The following is an 18,223-nucleotide window of genomic DNA, read 5'->3' on the forward strand; positions in this document are numbered from 1 at the left end:
TACTTGGTCATGAAGCAAGTCTCAACAGATACAATAACATTGAAATTACTCATTTCGATTCCAGACCATCATGGACTAAGCTGGACTTCAACAACAACAGAAACAAAAGAATGCTTATAAATTCATGGAAAGTGAATAACTCTCTAATGAAAACCACTGGGTCAAGGGAGAAATAAATTAAAGACTTTCTAGAATTCAGTGAAAATTAATAAACAACACACTCAGATTTATGGAACATAGTGAAAATGGGTCTAAAACAAGGTTTCTAAGTGCCTAACTAAAGAATTTGGAGAGAACTCATACAAGCAACTTATCAGCATACCTATAAGTGTAGGGGGAATAAAAAAAGCAGCTCACACAAGATGAGTAGATGGCAGGAAATAAACTGAACCATGAAATCAATAAAATAGAAACAAAGAAAATAATGCAAAGAATTAATGAAACAAAGAGTTGGTTCTTTGAGAAAATTAGCAAGGTAGACAAACCCTTATCCAAACTTACTAAAAGCAGGGAGAGAGAATATTTGGTTTAACAAAATTAGAAATAAAAGGAGGGGCATATCAACAAATACATGCGCGCGTGCGCACACACACACACACACACACACACACACACACACACAAACACAAACACACACGAAATCCAAAAATCAATGCTTAGGTCATGATTTAAAGAACTGTTTTCTACAAAATCAATGAAATCAATATCAGACCCCTAAGCAAATAGAAGCAGTCATTAAAAGTGCCCCTCCTCCCCCCGGCAGATGATTTCAGCAGAGAGAATTTCAATCCTCCTCAAATTATTTCACAATATAAAAACAGAAGAAATATTACCAAATTCATTTTTTTTGCCACAGTCCAGAGTGAAGAAAGATGCCTAGTGATGAGGAATTTGGACCCTGAACCAGCCATATTATTTAACTAGGCAAGGATCCCTGCCCTGGGCATCAACCCTGCCACAATACCTTTGACCTATAATCTGTCCTGCCTGCCAGATATGCTGGGGAAATAGTGGCACAGAACATGTGGGACTAGCTAACCATCTTAGTCAGGGCTTATATTCCTACGGGAAAAAAAACCATTACCAAACAAATTGGATGGGAAAGAATTTATTCAAATTACCCTTCCACATTGCTGCTCATCACTAACAGGAAGCCTGGGCAGGAACTCATACAGGGTAGGAGGCAGGAGCTGATGCAGAGGCCATGGAGGGCTGTTGCTTACTGGATTGTTTTTCCTGACTTGCTCAGCTTGTTCTCTTATAGAAACCAAGACTACCAGCCCAGGGATGGCACCACCCACAAAGGGCACTCCCACCCTCGATCACTAATTGAGAAAATGCCTTGCAGCTGGATCTCATGGAGGCATTTCCTCAAGGGAGGCTCCTTTCTCTGTGATTAACTCCAGCTTGTGCCAAGTTGACACACAAAACCAGCCAGTACACCAAACAATGAGAGGTCCAATGCCACAAATGACACAGCCTGGATGTCCAGAAACGAGAGAGGCTGGACAGTCCTGAGACCCAGAGTAGAACCGAACATGACTGGATAAAAGAATGTCAATGGAATGATTCCTAGTGATATTGTGCATATACTTGTACACCAGAGCTTATCCCAGTTGTCATCAGACACATGTCATTCAGCAACTGATGAGTGCAAATGCAAAATCCTACAACCAAACACTAGGCAGAGTCAGAGGTACGCTGGAGAAGAGGGAGAGGAAGGATTGTAGGAGCTAGAGGTGTTGAGGACACAAGTAAACCCCACAGAATCAACTAAGCCGGGCTCATAGGGGCTCACAGAAACTGAAGCAATAATCACACAGCTTACACAGGTCTGACCTAGATCCTCTGTGTATATAGTTGTATAGCTTGGTGTTTTTGTGGGACTCCTAACACTGGGAATAGAGGTATCTCTGACTTTTTTGCCTGCTCTTAGGATTCCTTTGCTCCTACTGGGTTGACTCATCTAGCTTTGATATGAGGGTTTGTGCCTAGTCTTACTGTAAATTGTTATACCATGTTTGGTTGATAGTGCTAGGAGGTCTGCTTTTTTTTTTTTTTTTTTCAAAAAAAGGCAGATGACAGAGAGGGAATGCATCTAGGGTAGAGGGGAGGGGTAGAACCACTGGGAGGAGTGGAGGGAGGGGTCAAGCAACACAAATAAAAAAAATCAAGCTGTGTGGTATCTAAGTCATGACAACTGAGATTGACCCGACAGGTCTGCAAAAATAAGCGGACACACACACACAAAATTAAATGTTATTTTATTCAATTATGTAGTATAATTATCCATTTTTTCAATATTCATGGCAATATTTTACTTTTTATTTATTTCATCTTGAGAAAGTTAAATCAAAGATTAAAATGAAGGACAATAGAGGATCAGATGCCTAAAATCCCAACACTCAGGAAACTATAGCAGGAGGGTCCTGACTTAGAGGTCAAATTTCTTTCGAAACCACAGTGGTTCCCAACTTCTGTCCACTAGTTGAGTGTAAGTCTAAGTCAGCTGTTTGTTAGGCCTCTCAGAAGACAGCCATGCTACGCTCCTATCAGTAAGCACACCATAGCACTGGTAATAGTGTCAGGCGTTGGAGCCTCCCCTTGAGATGGATACCAAGTTAGGCTGGTCAATGGACTTACTTGCTCTAGAACTCCCAGAGTCCTGTGAGAAGTCCATTACCTCCCACCCACCCACCCCAAGGTGGTACATCCAAGGACTTACATTAGACCTACTTCTTAATGGAGGTTCAGCAAGAAGACAAAGCTTTAGAGGATGAAATCTCCAGGGCAAATACCAGGGTACACCCTGAGAGGAACTGAAACCAGTGTGAAGGAGCAAAACACATTTCTGCCTTCACATCACTGTTCATAAGTGTCACAACAGGGAAACAACCCAGTCATCTACACTCGCTACTACCAAACTCAGCTTGAAATGGAGAATAAAATATCAGCAGCCCTGATAGCCCTGATAAGACTCTAGGCTGTTTAGGAAGTACTTCTGTCCTGTATTCTTACTTAATGCCCATAATAACTCTATGATTTGTTATTACCCTCATCGCCTATGGTGAGTCCAATAGTGAACTGCTTAAGGCCATGGACAAGTAGGCCTTGTACCGGGGATTTGAACCCAGATAGCCCAGCTCTGACCAAGGGTACTGATCTGTCGCTTCTACAGAATCGTTCCTTCCCAGGGCTTCTCTGTCACTGAGCTGCAGGCAGCTTCCTAAGCCATCCCCCTGACTCAAAACTCAGGAAGCTTTTCATGAAGTCTGTTCAACCATCCCACATGTCCAAGATCCAGAACTAGAATGCTTATAAATGACTGGATGCAATGAAACCTGGTAGATAGCAAAAGGCCCTCTTCATGGTATTTCAAACTCTACATCTTAAGATAGCATGCAAATGTTTTATAATCTAAATGTCTTTAAGCATTTTCTTAAAGTTTACTCTTGGATTTTCCCTACCCAATTCATTTTCACTTCAACATAGAAGGATAAAAGTAATTAGGTATCTAAAAATTAGGGCAGACTGCTTAATTACTGGTAGATTACAGAATCTATATTATGGTCCTCTTATATAGTGATTTTTATTTATCCAGCTTTGTTGTTGTTTGCCTGTTTGCTTGGTTTGAGTTAGCTGTTTGTTTGTTTGTTTGTTTTTAAGACATGGTTTCTTTATTGTGTATCCCTGGCTATCCTGGAACTCAAAACTCACTGTAGAACAGGCCAGTCTCAAATTCATAGGGATCCATGTGTCACTGCCTGTGCCTCAAGTGTTGGGATTAACTGGATATGCCACCATACCCAGAAATAAAGCAACTATGGATTTTAGTGGTTGTAGCATGTGCTGGAGAGATAGCCTAACTCTTTAAACACTTGCAGTTCTTCCAGAAGACCTGAGTTTGGATCCTAACAACTACATCAGGAGACTCACAACCATCTGCAGGCATCCTGAGAGTCTTCTGTCCTTCACAGGCACCCACAGAGAGGTAACAGATACATACACATAAAAAATACAAATACATAAGTAAAAATAAATCTCAGAAAATGTTCATCACAAAGTATACAGAGGGAACAACTTCAGCAATGAAAACAATACCCAGCAATAGCCTTACACCTGTGATAAGAGATTTTAAGCTTTATTCAAAACTCAGGCTGCTTTCCATGAAGTCTGCTCAACCATCCCACAGGGCCAAGACATTGAACTAGAATGCTGTAGGACTCCCCTGGGCCCCCTCAAGTGGTTGTCCTCTGCTGAGCCTTGCTGCTGCATGTGGAAGCCTTTTGTTCCTAACAAAGGAACATCCTGACCTTTCTGTTTGGCACCTGGGAGCCTACATCTTTGATGTCAGCTCTTGGTTCTGGTTTCTGTCTTCCTGCTGAGAATGTAAACTTATTTTTCCATTGTGCTTCCACTCAGGGGACTTGGGGGTATATATTCTGTGAACCTCAGTAAAGCTTTGGCATTCTCTTACACAAATGAGCCGAGTATGTGTTTTTTCTTAAACCTCCCAGGCCTATGCCCACCCAGTTCTTGGTACCGTAGCTGCATGGATGCCATAATAACTCCTTACATTTGCTGTGATATGAACCCATGAAACTTTTTTATTTAGAAACAGGTAGTATTCCCCACTCAGCGTTGTAGTAAGCAGTCTTGTTCCCTTCATATCTGAGTTGAGCAGAGTGCTTTAGGGCCAGACAGAAGAAATAAGGACTGCACAGTAAGTGTGCATGCATGCGTGCCTATGTGCATGCGTGCATTGTCTTAGTGTAGTGGGTTGTTCTGGAGGTTGAACAATCAAGGGCTGAGGAGCTCCTGTCCCTAGGAGAAGTAGAAAGGAGGGAAAGTGTCCCTTCACGGAAGTGACTCCTGAGCTGAGATGGAAGGCCAGGTAGGACATGATGGGAAGGAGCAGAGAGAGAGTTTCCTGAAACTTACTCTCTCAGTCACTAAGTATAGAAGAAAGCAATGCTTGCCATGTGAACCTCCCAGAACACCTAGTCCAGTGACAGTTGATGGGAAATTGTCAGTTACGTGGAATGATATGATACTGCTTATGTATTTTTGGTATTTTTTATGTATTTTTTTATCTTTATTAACTTGAGTATTTCTTATATACATTTCGAGTGTTATTTCCCTTCCCGGTTTCTGGGCCAACATCCCCCTAACCCTCCCTTCTATATGGGCTTCCCTTCCCCAGCCTCCCCCCATTGCCGTCCTCCCCCCAACAATCACGTTCACTGGAGGTCTAGCCTTGGCAGGACCCAGGGCTTCCCCTTCCACTGGTGCTCTTACTAGGATATTCATTGCTACCTATGAGGTCAGAGTCCAGGGTCAGTCCATGTATAGTCTTTAGGTAGTGGCTTAGTCCCTGGAAGCTCTGGTTGCTTGGCATTGTTGTTCATATGGGGTCTCGAGCCCCTTCAAGCTCTTCCAGTCCTTTCTCTGATTCCTTCAACGGGGGTCCCGTTCTCAGTTCAGTGGTTTGCTGCTGGCATTCGCCTCTGTATTTGCTGTATTCTGGCTGTGTCTCTCAGGAGAGATCTACATCCGGTTCCTGTCAGCCTGCACTTCTTTACTTCATCCATCTTGTCTAATTGGGTGACTGTATATGTATGGGCCACATGTTGGGCAGGCTCTGAATGGGTGTTCCTGCTGCCTCTGTTCTAAACTTTGCCTCCCTATTTCCTGCCAAGGATATTGTTGTCCCCCCCCCCTTTTTTTTTATTAACTTGAATGTTTCTTATTTACATTTCGAGTGTTATTCCCTTTCCCGGTTTCCGGGCAAACATCCCCCTAATCCCTCCCCCTCCCCTTTTTTATGGGTGTTTCTCTCCCCATCCTCCCCCCACTGCCGCCCTCCCCCCAACAATCACGTTCACTGGGGGTTCAGTCTTAGCAGGACCAAGGGCTTCCCCTTCCACTGGTGATCTTACTAGAATATTCATTGCTACCTATGAGGTCAGAGTCCAGGGTCAGTCCATTTTTATGTATTTTCATATTGTGAGCTGGGTCTGGAAGTTAGCAAAAACGACCCTAAAGCATTTGAAGACTTGATATTTGCATGCAAGATGCACATAAACTACTGGAAACAAGTGAGTCACACATACCATGTTATACCTAGAGCTTTCGATATATATTTTCCATAGCATCCTTGAAGTATCCAGTCCCGGAATGGCACATACTGCCACACATATGCCCGAAGCAAGACAGGCTGATTAGCTATCCAGACTTCCTCCAGATCATTGGCCAGGGAGACAAGGATTAGCTGCACACAACGGCTTGTTTCCATCATGAATAGCGGGATTTCAGGCAGTCTGGTCTAAAAGGGTTTGAAAGGAAAAGGATGCTGAAGATTTATCAAGCTTTTTTTCTTTGCTACAGAAATGTTATGTTAAGAAGGAACCAGTGAAACACAGGCAGTGTGGAGCCTTGCACTCATTACAAGTTTCTACAGGTGCTGATGGGTGTCATAAATTTCCATGATGTCTCACCAAGGCTCATCAGAATCGTATAGAGGCTAGTAGAGACTGTACTGGCTAACAGAAAGATCAAAGTTCCTCATGTTCTTTGCCACAGCGCCTAATAACTGTTAGCATTTGAAAAGCCATATGAAAATCTCACAAAAATGAAAACCCACCCATCCGTGGTGATGAGGTAAAAGAAGATAAAAACGGACTTTATTACCAGCTAGAGAGTTAGTGCACAAGAATAGACAGGGTGACCAACTTGGCACTGATACTGTAGTTATTTTAGTAGCCTTATAAAAACTGGATACTGAGCATTGCCAGCTAATGTTAACAAGGCTAACAAGAGTGGTTATGTGACAAATTCATAAGCACTTCTGACAGAAGCACTCATCTGTGTCATTCAACACTGTGGGATTAATAGTAAACCATTCCAGCTATTTTCCAGTTAAAAATGTTTACCTTAGTGAACTCTCCAGTTATAAAATTCTGGAAAATATTTGAATGTACATGTCCTGGGCAAATCGTAGACAACCTTATACCTGGATAGTCAAAAAGTTCAGTTCGAAGTGCACCAACAAAACCCTAAAAGGCAATAAAAGAAGAAAGAGAAAGTAGAGGTCTCATTTCATCCCAATTCCTCCTGATTAGAGGAACTGTATTCTAAAATGCTTGAGTGAGGGACCACGCATGTGTACACAGGACATGGACCTTATGTACATGGACCATAACATAAACACAGAGGCAACCAAAGCAGGGATTCTCAGATCTAGCCAGACTTCAGGGGCTCTAAGGACACTAGCAGTAGCTTCTGCCATCAATGCTTCCGTGGCAGGCAAGCACCAAGCAAGAACCTCTTATCTCTGAAGAGCCCTGTATACCCCTCCTTGTCTTGTCCTAACTTCTCCATTCTACAAAATGCATATTTACAGAGGATCCCTGGTAGCAGTGGAGATGCATCTTCATTCCCTAGATAGATAAAAAGTGAAGGTTAAAAAAAATGGGGAAAAGGCAAAAGGCAAAAGAACAAACAAACAAACAAACCAGGAACAGAAACTGATGGGAATTGGTTCTAATGTTTTGTCTTAATTTGACTCCCAAAAGCCTAATTTATAGATGCTGAGGGTCCCTGCCCCTAGCTGGCTTTACTCAGAGGCAGATGGATCAGATTTAAGAGCTGCAGGAAAGAAACCATCCAGCAATATAGGTGGGAAGGAAAAGCAGCCATACCAGCACTGCCTAGAAGGTGACAGGGCTGCAAAGATAAACTTCAGGTTTAGAAGATTAATTAAGCCAGGAATATCAGAGGGGAGGGTGTGCTAGCTGTGGCAAGGTTTAGAAGTGCCCAACCATTGAGTTAGTCAAAGCATATTAAAAATTAGCTGGCACGCGCGCGTGCATGTGTGTGTGTGTGTGCGTGCGCGCATGTGTCTGTCTGTCTGTCTGTCTGTCTGTCTGTCTGTCTCTCTTTCATTAGTGAATCCAGAGCTTTTGGTTGTGTGCAGCACATGTGTGACCCACCAGGATCTGAAACGGATTAATAATTCACCACTTCCCAGAACTTTACAAAAACTACCATAGATATTCATTTTTCAATTTATATTACCATTTTATACTGGTGAATTAGTTTATATGAAGTAACTTTAGGTTGATGACTAGTACATAGCTACTAATGAATGCAATGGGATTGCCTTCTATTGGACCTGTAAAAGAAGCTAGACTGGGAATGAACCCACTACTATTATTTTGCTATATGGACATAGTATCAAGTTGCCCTCTAATTTGTATCTCTAGAGCTGAAGAGAAAGTTCAGTGGGTAAGAGCCCTGGCCACTCTTCCAGAAGATCCTGATTGGATTCTCAGTATCCACATGGTGCTTCACAACCACCTATAATTTCAGTCCCAAAGGATCTAACATCCTCTTTTGTCCTATGTAAGGACCAGGTACACACCTGGTGTGTAGACATACAATCAAGTAAAACACACCCATAATATATGTACATATATGTGTATGTGTATAAATGTGCACACACACACACACACACACACACACACACACACACACCCCTGGTACAGTTCTCAGCCCTCATTAGCTACAGCGTCTCACAAGCCCATCCAACTGGGTGCACATTGCCAACCCATTAAATACAGTTATAAAACAGGGCCTTGGAAGACAGGTGAGATAGTACTTCTGGTTTTCACAAAGCATATTCTGCATGTCTTATAAGTCAAATCCCAACAGATGAAGAATGTACTCAACTGCATCTGGCTGTCTGAGAAGGGACTGTCTCTATAGAAGGTTGATTGACAGGCCTTAACTAAATCAGATAAAAGTATCTGAGCTGCAGCCATTTGTCACTATGTACTTGTCTATTTTGTGAAGCAGAGGAGGGTCTTTTCTACCACACCTTAAATTTCTAGGAAACTATGGTGACCTGAACCACTACATCATCCAATTCTAATGGTAAAATTTTCTGTTAAAACTTCTTTCAAGCTACACGTCCTGGACTACACCTACAATCTCAGCACTTGGAAGGTTGAAGGCAAGAGAACCAGAAGTTCAATGCCAGCCTTGAAAACACGAGAGTTGAGGCTAACATGAAGAGTCACCTTGGGCTGGAGAAGTGGCACAGCCGTTAAGAGAACTGACTGCTCTTCCAGAGGTCCTGAGTTCAATTCCCAGCAACCACATCATGACTCACAACCATCTGTAATGGAATCTGATGCTCTCTTCTGGTATGTCTGAAGACAGCTGTAGTATACTCATATAAATAAAAATAAATACATATTACAAAAAATAAATAAAAATATTTTTAAAAAGACTCACCTTAATTAGCAAGTATTGCTTCTTATGTGTCTTTTAAATCTCCAGCCTTATCATTGGTTTTTTTCAAAACAGATTTTTCTTGTGTAGCCCTGGCTATTCAGGAATCTACTCTGTAGACCATGCTAGCCTTGAACAAGATCTGCCTCCCAAGTGCTGGGATTAAAAATATGTGGCACCACTTCCCAGTGTTAGTGTCACTATTAAGCCAACCTAAGAATTCATGTTATTCTGATGTTCATTAGTCATAAGATAAAACTGAGCAGTCTTTTCTCCTAGCCTTTGCCTTAATTTTCTTTTTTCGATTAAGCCAGAATGAACAGAGTCCATGTTTCCTTAGGAGCCCAGAACCAATCATCAGGTACTCTAAAATGAGAGCAGAGAAGAAATGGTAGACTCGAAATTTGTCTTGAAAATCTAGCAATGGGCTAGGGCAAAAGACAATAATATATGCTTGCTAGAGCAAAAATAATCTTTCTCCTCAGGATTCATCTCATGCAGGTGCACAATACAAAAAATCTATTGAGTAAGTAATAAGCATGCAGGGTTCTAATATTTTTAGTCATTTAGTCCTGTACTTTCAAAGTTCTTCTCTTTCTGCAGCCCCACCTTGTCCCTTAGTCCCATCCACCACACCCTATGATGGACAAATCCCCCACATCCATTGCAGTCAATGCTAACAAAACTGAGTTGAAGCAGCCTTACCCGAAGAGCAAATTTGCTAGCAATGTACCCACTGCAAAGAGGGTTGGGTACAATTCCCACAAGGCTATTCATGACCACAATCTTTCCTTGCTTTCTCTCCATCATATGAGGTAGAACACACTTGGTCAATGACACTGTCCCAAAGTAGTTCACCTCTATCAGCACCTTGAAGACATCCAGGTTGGTATTTTCAAAAAGGGAAGCATGGACTATTCCACCATTGTTGACCAGAATGTCAATCTAATTAAATAAAATCCGAGAGAAAATTATTTAGAGATAATTTATGAATGCAATTCCGAGTGATAAGTGGTTATGATGTTAATTGAATGAATCAGTACAGCAATGTTACATTTCTAAAGTCAACAATAAGAGGATAAAATCAATTCCGGTATAGGGATACATGCCTTGAATCCTAGCACTTGGGAGGAAGAGGCAAGCAGATCTCTGTGGGTTCAAGGCCAGTCAGGTCTACACAATGTGTTCCAAGATAGTCAGAGCTAGATAGTGAGGTCCTATCTTGAAACAAAACAAAACACAACCAAACAAAAGAAGGAGACAAAAATCACTAGAATTCTCCTTATCAGTTTGAGTAATATTTAACAAAATACACTGAAACGCATAAATTTAAAAGCTGTGGTGAAATTTTGGCCCTTTTACCTACAATAGGAATTAGAAGTTTAAATAGTATCAAAAAAAAAAAAAACACAAAAAAATCTAATGGCCCAAAGTCCAAGACCCAGATATCAAGAGCTTGATGGACGTGATGGTCCCGAACCACTAATGTATCCCATGTGAATTGCTTTGAATGAGTCATCACAGATAAGAATCTCTTTGGTAATTTTAAACAAACTGGAGAAGTGATATAATGCAAATTCTATCAACAAAAATGGTTACTTACTCTCCCAAACTCCTGGAGAACGGTTTTGGTAGCAATGTCATGGGAACTGGTGTCAGCCAGGTCAAGGGGCAAAACCAGTATGTCTTTTTCTTTTAGGTTGCCATTCTCTGCGTTAAGACACATCAGCACATTAGTGAGAAAGCCATTCTACAAGACAATCAAACTATTTCCTGCTCTAATAAAGACTATTCCTGTACCTTTCAAAAGACATGGAGAGACATAGTGGGACTGGTAAAAAGAACTCTGGCAAAATCGAAATTATTCTACAGCAAAACAAAACAAATAAAAAAAAAACCCTAAAAATACTCCAAAAAAAAAGAAAACAAAAACCAAAACAAAACAAAACAGAAACAAAAACCCACAGCTCATTTAGAAGCAGGGTTACATTTGTTTTGAAATATGCTCACAAAGTATCACTAATATACAACATTTATAATTTGGCCTGGTAACTGAACCCAGGATTTCATAGCAGCTAAGAAGTGCTTTTCTACAGTGCTAAATCCCCATCTCCACCCAGCCCTTAGCTGTCCTTTCACACAGGGAGAAACCTGGATATTCGGTCACACTGTGAACACTAGAAAAACAAGTGGCCACAGTTCAGACGTAGCGCACACCTTTAATCCAAGCCCTTTCTGTTGACTGAAAACAGGATTAAATAAGGTCAAGTGAAGGATGTTAGGGGCTTACCCGCAGCCCCACACCCGCCAGCCTCAAGGCAAGGCCAGACCAGGTTCTAGCTTCCCATCTCCAATCGAGGCTACGCCAAGTACCATTCTCCACTCACAGGAACATTCTTGAGTAGAAAAGTCTCAGAACTTACTGCTTCATGCTTGTTAGCCAGTGAAATTTAAAGGTCAATATAATTAGTTTGAACTGTAACTTGCTGAGGTAACCTGTGCTCCTAAATAGTATGAAAACTGCTTGTAACAGTCACCCGGATCACCTTCTAGTCACCTGCCTTGAGGAAGGTCTTCCCTGAGGAACCAGAACATAAACCTCTTGCTTTTACATCTATCTGCATCTCAGTGTCTCACTCAGGGCCTTCTCAAAGTACCACTAACTGAGGGTCGGGGATCTTACAAAGTTAGCTGTGGGGGAAAGTCAGATGCTAGTTTTCTCTGTCTCCCTGAGCTAGCAGGTTTTCACCCCAACATCTGGTTCCTGATTCTTTAGTAAAATAAAACAATTGAGATTTTGATAAAAAACAATGTGGGGGGGGTACAGTACCACCAAAACATGAAAGAAAGAAAGAAAGAAAGAAAGAAAGAAAGAAAGAAAGAAAGAAAGAAAGAAAGGAAGGAAGAAAGAGAGGAAGAAAGAAAGAGAGGAAGAAAGAAAGAGAGGAAGAAAGAAAGAGAGACGGACGAAAGAGAGAATCCTGAAGAAACCATTACCACAACATGCGAAACGTGATCAAGAGATCAATCCTAAGAATTTATAGGGGATGATTTGTGCTGTGGTGGCCCATGTCTTTAATCCCAGCACTTAGGAGGCAGAGGCAGGTGGATTTCTAAGTTCAATGCCAGACCACTCTGTACATTGAGATCCAGGACAGTAAGGGCTATACAGAGAAACTCTGTCTTGAAACACTAAAGAGCAGGTGATGGGGGGGGGGGCTATACTATAAATCAGTAAGAAGCTGAGAAGGCCAGTAGGGGACGATGGGTAGAAGCTTCTTCCCCAAGACCAAGAATTCCACACAGTAAATAAGGAAAGACGTGCAGTCCTTCAGATCATTCGTACTTAAAGACATTGAGACATAATCGATTCGTTCTACTTTTGATCACCAGAGGAATAACTGAATTGGATTATTCTGGGATTTTTAATATAAAATAAGAAACAGTTAAAAAAAAAACAGCAAATACAGAGACTGGGAGAGGAGCGTGTTCTTTGCCTTTGTGGGCAAAGACAAGAAAGAACGTGACTAAAAACCTGGCAAGTCTTGTACCAGTGACCACACAGAGAAATGGGAGCCAGGGGTCCTCACAGCTCAGCATTGCTGACAGGCTTATTAAGCAGGCGTTACAGATCTCTGTGGTGGAGGACCAATGGCCATTTCAAAAAAGAATAGAACTAAAACACAAGTGGCATCATGAAGAGAGCCTGTGACTGCTGAGATGGGGCAAAGACTCTTGTATCTTTTATATCCCTGGGTGAATGTAGTCAGCAAAGCAAAAGATAATGAAAGAATAGCAGACAGAGATAACACATAAAGAAGCACACTCGTGTGTGTGTGTGTGTGTGTGTGTGTGTGTGTGTGTGTGTGTGCATGTACACAGAGAGACAGAGATTTAAGACTATATAAATGTTAAACAGCTCCTGAAGTGTCTATTAAGTGAAGGTGACAAGATTAGAACTGTGTGAATATAGAAAGTATTGCCTACAGTTCATTTTTAAACTTTATTACTTTCCTTTCATTTTATCCATCCGAACACAACACACGCATACACACACACACACGCACCCATACACACACACACACACACACACACACACACACACACACACACACACACACACACACACACACACACCACCCATAACTTTAATATATGACATAAGGCAAAATGAATTCATTCCTAAGTACATTTCCTTAGTTGCGCCCATGAGGCCCTGTTCTGAAGGAAAGACCTGAGTCATTAAAGTCCACCAGCACCAGCTTTCTCACCACTCAATATCAAAAGTTGGTATAAAAACAATAATGGAAGGTTGGCTGGAAAGAACAAAAAGCCAAGTAACCAGGGCTGCTAAGAGGTGACAGAAAAGGAGGTCTGGGCAGTACGCATGCGCGAAGCTCCGGAGCCAGTGCGAACTGCGCAGGACAATCCCTCCTTCCCTCACTTGCGAAGCTGCACTAAGTCTGGGTTCTCACTGCTAGGAAGCACGGCGGTTGCTAGGAGTTGACTCACCCAGGCATCTTCTCTTCACCCGCTCCAGCTCCTGCCCCCTTCGGGCTGACAGCACCAGACAGACCCCCAGTTTAGATAACTGGAAAGCCAGCTCCTCACCAATGCCGCTTGATGCTCCAGTAATCCACACCACCTTGTCAGCCAGTGCCTGTTCTGTGGAGGAAGGAGGAGACTTGGCTGGGATTGTGATGCTCAGACATCACGGAGAAGCGAAACAGCAGTGGGATGTGGTGGCACACACTTGGGATCCCAGCACCCAGGAGGCAAAAGCAGGTGAATCTCTGGGAGTTCAAGGCCAGCCTGATCTACACAATGAATTCCAGAATAGCTAGAGGCATGTAGAGAAACTGATTCAAACAACAAAATAAGAGAAAAAGACTAAATAATCATTTAACCATGTCATTAAATATGACAAACCTACCGTGTGAAATTTAATATTTCAAATCTCCTAAGACTTCTTAAAAAAAAAATGTTTTCCACCCAACCAATATTTTGAATATTTCATAATTCTTTGTAAAATCTCCAGCCTTGATTCTAACTTGAATGGTTTCATTCTAAGACTTTATTTATCTATGTGTTTGATAAGGAAAATTAAAGCTTCTAAATAGAAACTAATTGCTTGGATTCAACTTTCTTACCCTTTAAAGGGGAGATTCAGATTAAGTAACTGGGTCCCTTCCAGTTTTGTTTCTCTGTGCACTGGCTGCCAAGATTGCACAAGTTATACCCTAAAAATGACACACTAAAAAGTAAGATTTTGGTCTGTAGGGGTGAGTTTCGCAGGGAGGCGGGAAGACAAAAATATGTTATCAGTTTCAGCATGCCCTGCCACTACCCCAGACAATTTCACCCACTCAGCATGAATAACGTTGTCTTCTGAGCTATCACTTCTAAGCAACTGTCACCACAAACTTTGGGTACTTGTCTTAAGAGACCAGGAAAATTTGACTGAGATCTTTAGGATCCAAAGTCTACTGTGAGCCTGCCATGCACTTGCTGACTGTGACTGCCCTGTTTTTGAAGGAGCGCTTGAAACAGCCAGAATTGGGGTCAGTCTGAGGCCAGTGGGAAAATTCCACCACAAACCTCTCCGCACAGAAAGACCCCTCCCTTCTAGTAGGAGTAGAAATAGTTTAGTTCCTAGAAGAGCTACAAGCCAAACTCTTGAACAAAGCCACCTGTAACTCCCCATCTGAGCCCCTCGGAAAGTCCTGGAATGGTTAGTGGACCACAAGGTCATTTCACCCCACTGATAGTACCCTGCCTAGTTACCATTGCTTGAATTCTGCTCCAACTGTCTGCAAGGTATATAACTGCCTGTTAGAGTCTGCTCAAGGTTGTCTCCGCTTGAAGTGGATGACCCGGACATGTCAGAATGATCAAACTTCTCTTGCCTTTGCATCGATTACGACCTCCATGGGTCTCATTTAAGAGTCCTGGAAGAAATTCAATTTGGACCTCATACACTGACAATGTCTGCTTCTAAACTTTGGCTAAATTAAAGATCAGAGGGTGTGAAATGCTAGTTCTTCGATGGAGAAGCAAGACTAAGACCAAAAGGCACTAGGCAGACTACCCACTAGAGCACAAAAATCACATTACCTCAGAAAGAACACCTGGGTCTTTTTGTGATGTTGAACTTTTAGGCCAATGAGTAGTCAAAAGGTGGATTGTCTAAGATTCTACTTCAAAACCTCGCAGAGTGAAAATGCCCAGATAAACACTTTTGGTGTAAAGAGGCACCTTAGCATGGCACAGAGCTCACTGTTCCCCACAGTATTTTTGTCTTAGCTCTCTGGGGTTCCAGTGACACAAGGTCTTAAAGATGCTCTCTTAGGAGTGCTTTGGCAACCAACTGCTAGAGAGGTTTCCCAGCCTAGATATAAAACTTCCCATTTTTATATCTGGACAGGCTTTTATATCTGCCTATTCCCTTTACCCAGTCTCTTTCTCCCTAACCCTTAACCCTAAGAAAGGCTCAGGCTGGATCACTGAGGCTTCAACAATCAGTGGCTGTCAAGGAGGATCTAAGCCAGCAGAGATCAGGACTCCCACTTGCAGCTGAATGTCACAGAAGATTCTCACCAGGACACTGGCCCATCCAAGCAGCCCGCAGCAGTGTCAGGTCACTATCCAGCCACAGGAAGCTCAGCAGCCCCAAGACTAGCAGCAGCAGGGCACACAACGCCAGCATCCAGAACTCAAAGCCCATCACAGCTAGGAAAAGACAACTACAGCTCTGGAGGCTGCTGGTGCAAGGACTAAAATATGTAGCCCTGGGCTCTGGCTCCACCCAGGTGCAGGCAAGTGAGGAGTGCCATGTGCTCTCTGTCAAGTGCTGCCCCTCCTAGGTACTTTGGAATGAAGTATGCTGGTTCCAAGAGGGCATAGACACTGACTGTACTTCAAAAATAAAAATGTAGCAATAGGAACAAAAAAATAAACAAGGCTGAAGAGATGGCTCAGTGGTTAAGAGCAATAACTGCTCTTCCAGAGGTCCTTAGTTCAAATCCCAGCATCCACATGATAGCTCACAACAATCTATAATGCAATCTGATGTCTTCTTCTGATACGTCTGAAGATAGCTACAGTGTACTTATATAGAATGAATAAATAAATAAACAACCAAATAAGTATATTTAAAATTGTTTTGTGCTCTCTTGGTCTTGCCTTCCTGTCCCTGCTCTGTCCTCTCCGTTCTCTCTCCAAGTATTCTACTACTCGTCTTTTCTCTTCTATTTCCCCTTCCCTCCCCTCCCCCTCCCTCTACTACCTCTTGACTCCCATCCCCATGCCCTGAATAAACTCTTTGAGAGAGAGAGAGAGAGAGAGAGAGAGAGAGAGAGAGAGAGAGAGAGAGAGAATTTTTTCAAGGCTTTAGTTATACTTGGTGGAAGACAAACAGCCACATTGCCAAGGCCCGAAGTCCACTTTCCCTCAACTCACTTGACTCTCTGCAGAAAATGGAATTCTGCCAGTGCAGGGTAGGTACTCCATTGCTCCCAGCAACCCCGCCCCACGGGAAACCTTTATCAACTAGATGAACCAAACAAAACATAGGTTATGCAGGCAAATGAATGCCTTGCTAGTACATTTTGTTTTGTTTTGTTTTATTTTGTTTTGTTTTTCTTCAGGACCTTAAAAGTACAACCTGTCTTCTAGAATGATCTGCCCATTGCCCTAAAAAACTTACTGTAACTCTGGTTATTTAACACTTGTACAAAGGTCAGCTCAAACAATATTACTCAACATTGCAGAAAGCAACATTAACTGGACTCGGTGGGTTTTAAAATCCAACAACCAAAACCCAGAATGTGGAAGGGAGACAGATAGCCCTCATATCAGAGACTACAGTAGTTGAAGGAAGGAGTTGGGTATATAACAATACAAGGCCTTTTTCATGCCTCTTTCAAAGTCAATTGTAATTTCCCCACTGGAGACCAGGGTACAAATGATAGTGGAGTATAGAATGGTGGTGTTCCTGGTTAACTGTGGTGCCAACATTCAGTTATTAATTACAAAGTAGTTCAAAGTAGTCAAGAAAAAAGCAACATTCCTGTTACAGAAAAAGTTACTACAGGAGTCTTTCTTTCCTTGGTCAGAGTGCCAGTTTGCAGACCACAATCGTCAAACACAGATTTCTCTACATGCTGGAATGTCTCTATATGCTGGAATGTCTAAACCCACTTTTATGTCAAGGCTGGTTTTGCAAATTAAGCCCTCAAAAAAGAACTTTTTCTCCCTTTCTCACCAAATAATGAGGCACCAGATGTAGGGAGCCATTCTGAGCTATGCAGTCACAGGGTGCTCAGCCCTAAGGTGGCTACTGTAAGATTATGAGATTGTTGGACAAAAGTCTCTCCCAGGAAGATTCCGGGAGCAATCACAGGATGTTTCAGCCTGAGCAAACACCGGATGTCCCTGAGCAGATTCCTGAGAAGGGCTCGACCTTTTCAAAGAACATGTCTCCGGAAGACCGTTGCCTATTTGTTTAAGGAGGATATCGTGCAGTTTAGTGATTCCCCTTATATCCTTGGTCACTTTCCAAACTCCCCACCCTAAGCTTCAGTTCCTGCTTCAATTCCTGCTTCAGAGCTTTAAATGCTGTACATTCTTCTCAATAAACGAGACCTTGACAACAGAAACTTGCTTGGTCTCCTTCTTTTCTCCCCCCGCCCTTGACCCTCAGGTAGCGCCTCTTAGGAACCCTGAATAACTGGACCTGCTGGACGGGTCAACCAGAGACTACAATGTTATCATAGCATTAAGACATAAGGCTGAGTCTGACAGAGAGACCACTATTAAAAACTTGAAGGAGTGACAGTGGCTTGTCCCTGTGGCCAAGGTGTCTACACAAAGCACTTTATTTTCTGTGCTGATGTCAGAATGCCAAGGGCCATCAAGCCTTGTAGTATAG

General features: G+C 42.4%; 1 protein-coding gene across 5 annotated transcripts; it reads right to left on the bottom strand.

Moving 5' to 3' along the window:
- Positions 1-2,253: 2,253 nt before the first annotated feature.
- LOC120093108 (dehydrogenase/reductase SDR family member 7-like) lies at positions 2,254-16,344 on the bottom strand. 5 transcript variants are annotated; one of them, XM_039113245.2, is made up of 7 exons: positions 15,892-16,344; positions 13,807-13,959; positions 10,898-11,004; positions 10,000-10,239; positions 7,401-7,439; positions 6,933-7,055; positions 2,254-6,325 (listed from the first exon to the last, which is right to left on the bottom strand). In XM_039113245.2, exons 1-7 carry the CDS (start codon positions 16,016-16,018, stop codon positions 6,104-6,106), a joined length of 1,011 nt encoding a protein of 336 aa, XP_038969173.1. In that variant the 5' UTR covers positions 16,019-16,344; the 3' UTR covers positions 2,254-6,103. The 5 variants fall into 5 exon arrangements, with proteins under 5 accessions (XP_038969173.1, XP_038969175.1, XP_038969176.1 ...); XM_039113247.2 differs by having other exon boundaries at positions 10,153-10,239; positions 15,892-16,336; XM_039113248.2 differs by lacking the exon at positions 7,401-7,439 and having other exon boundaries at positions 10,153-10,239; positions 15,892-16,325.
- Between the last annotated feature and the right edge of the window lie 1,879 nt (positions 16,345-18,223).

This window comes from Rattus norvegicus, chromosome 6, assembly GCF_036323735.1.
Source record: "Rattus norvegicus strain BN/NHsdMcwi chromosome 6, GRCr8, whole genome shotgun sequence".
Taxonomy (NCBI): Eukaryota; Metazoa; Chordata; class Mammalia; order Rodentia; family Muridae; genus Rattus; species Rattus norvegicus.

What these genes read in the sequence shown, in the direction of transcription:
- LOC120093108 (XM_039113245.2), bottom strand. Translation starts at nt 16,018, where the DNA reads ATGGGCTTTGAGTTCTGGATGCTGGCGTTGTGTGCCCTGCTGCTGCTA. An exon ending in GGTGAAGAGAAGATGCCTGG is followed by an intron (nt 11,005 to 13,806) that starts GTGAGTCAACTC and finishes GTCTTAACGCAG; the next exon opens with AGAATGGCAACCTAAAAGAA. An exon ending in CTAGCAAATTTGCTCTTCGG is followed by an intron (nt 7,440 to 9,999) that starts GTAAGGCTGCTT and finishes TTATCTATCTAG; the next exon opens with GGAATGAAGATGCATCTCCA.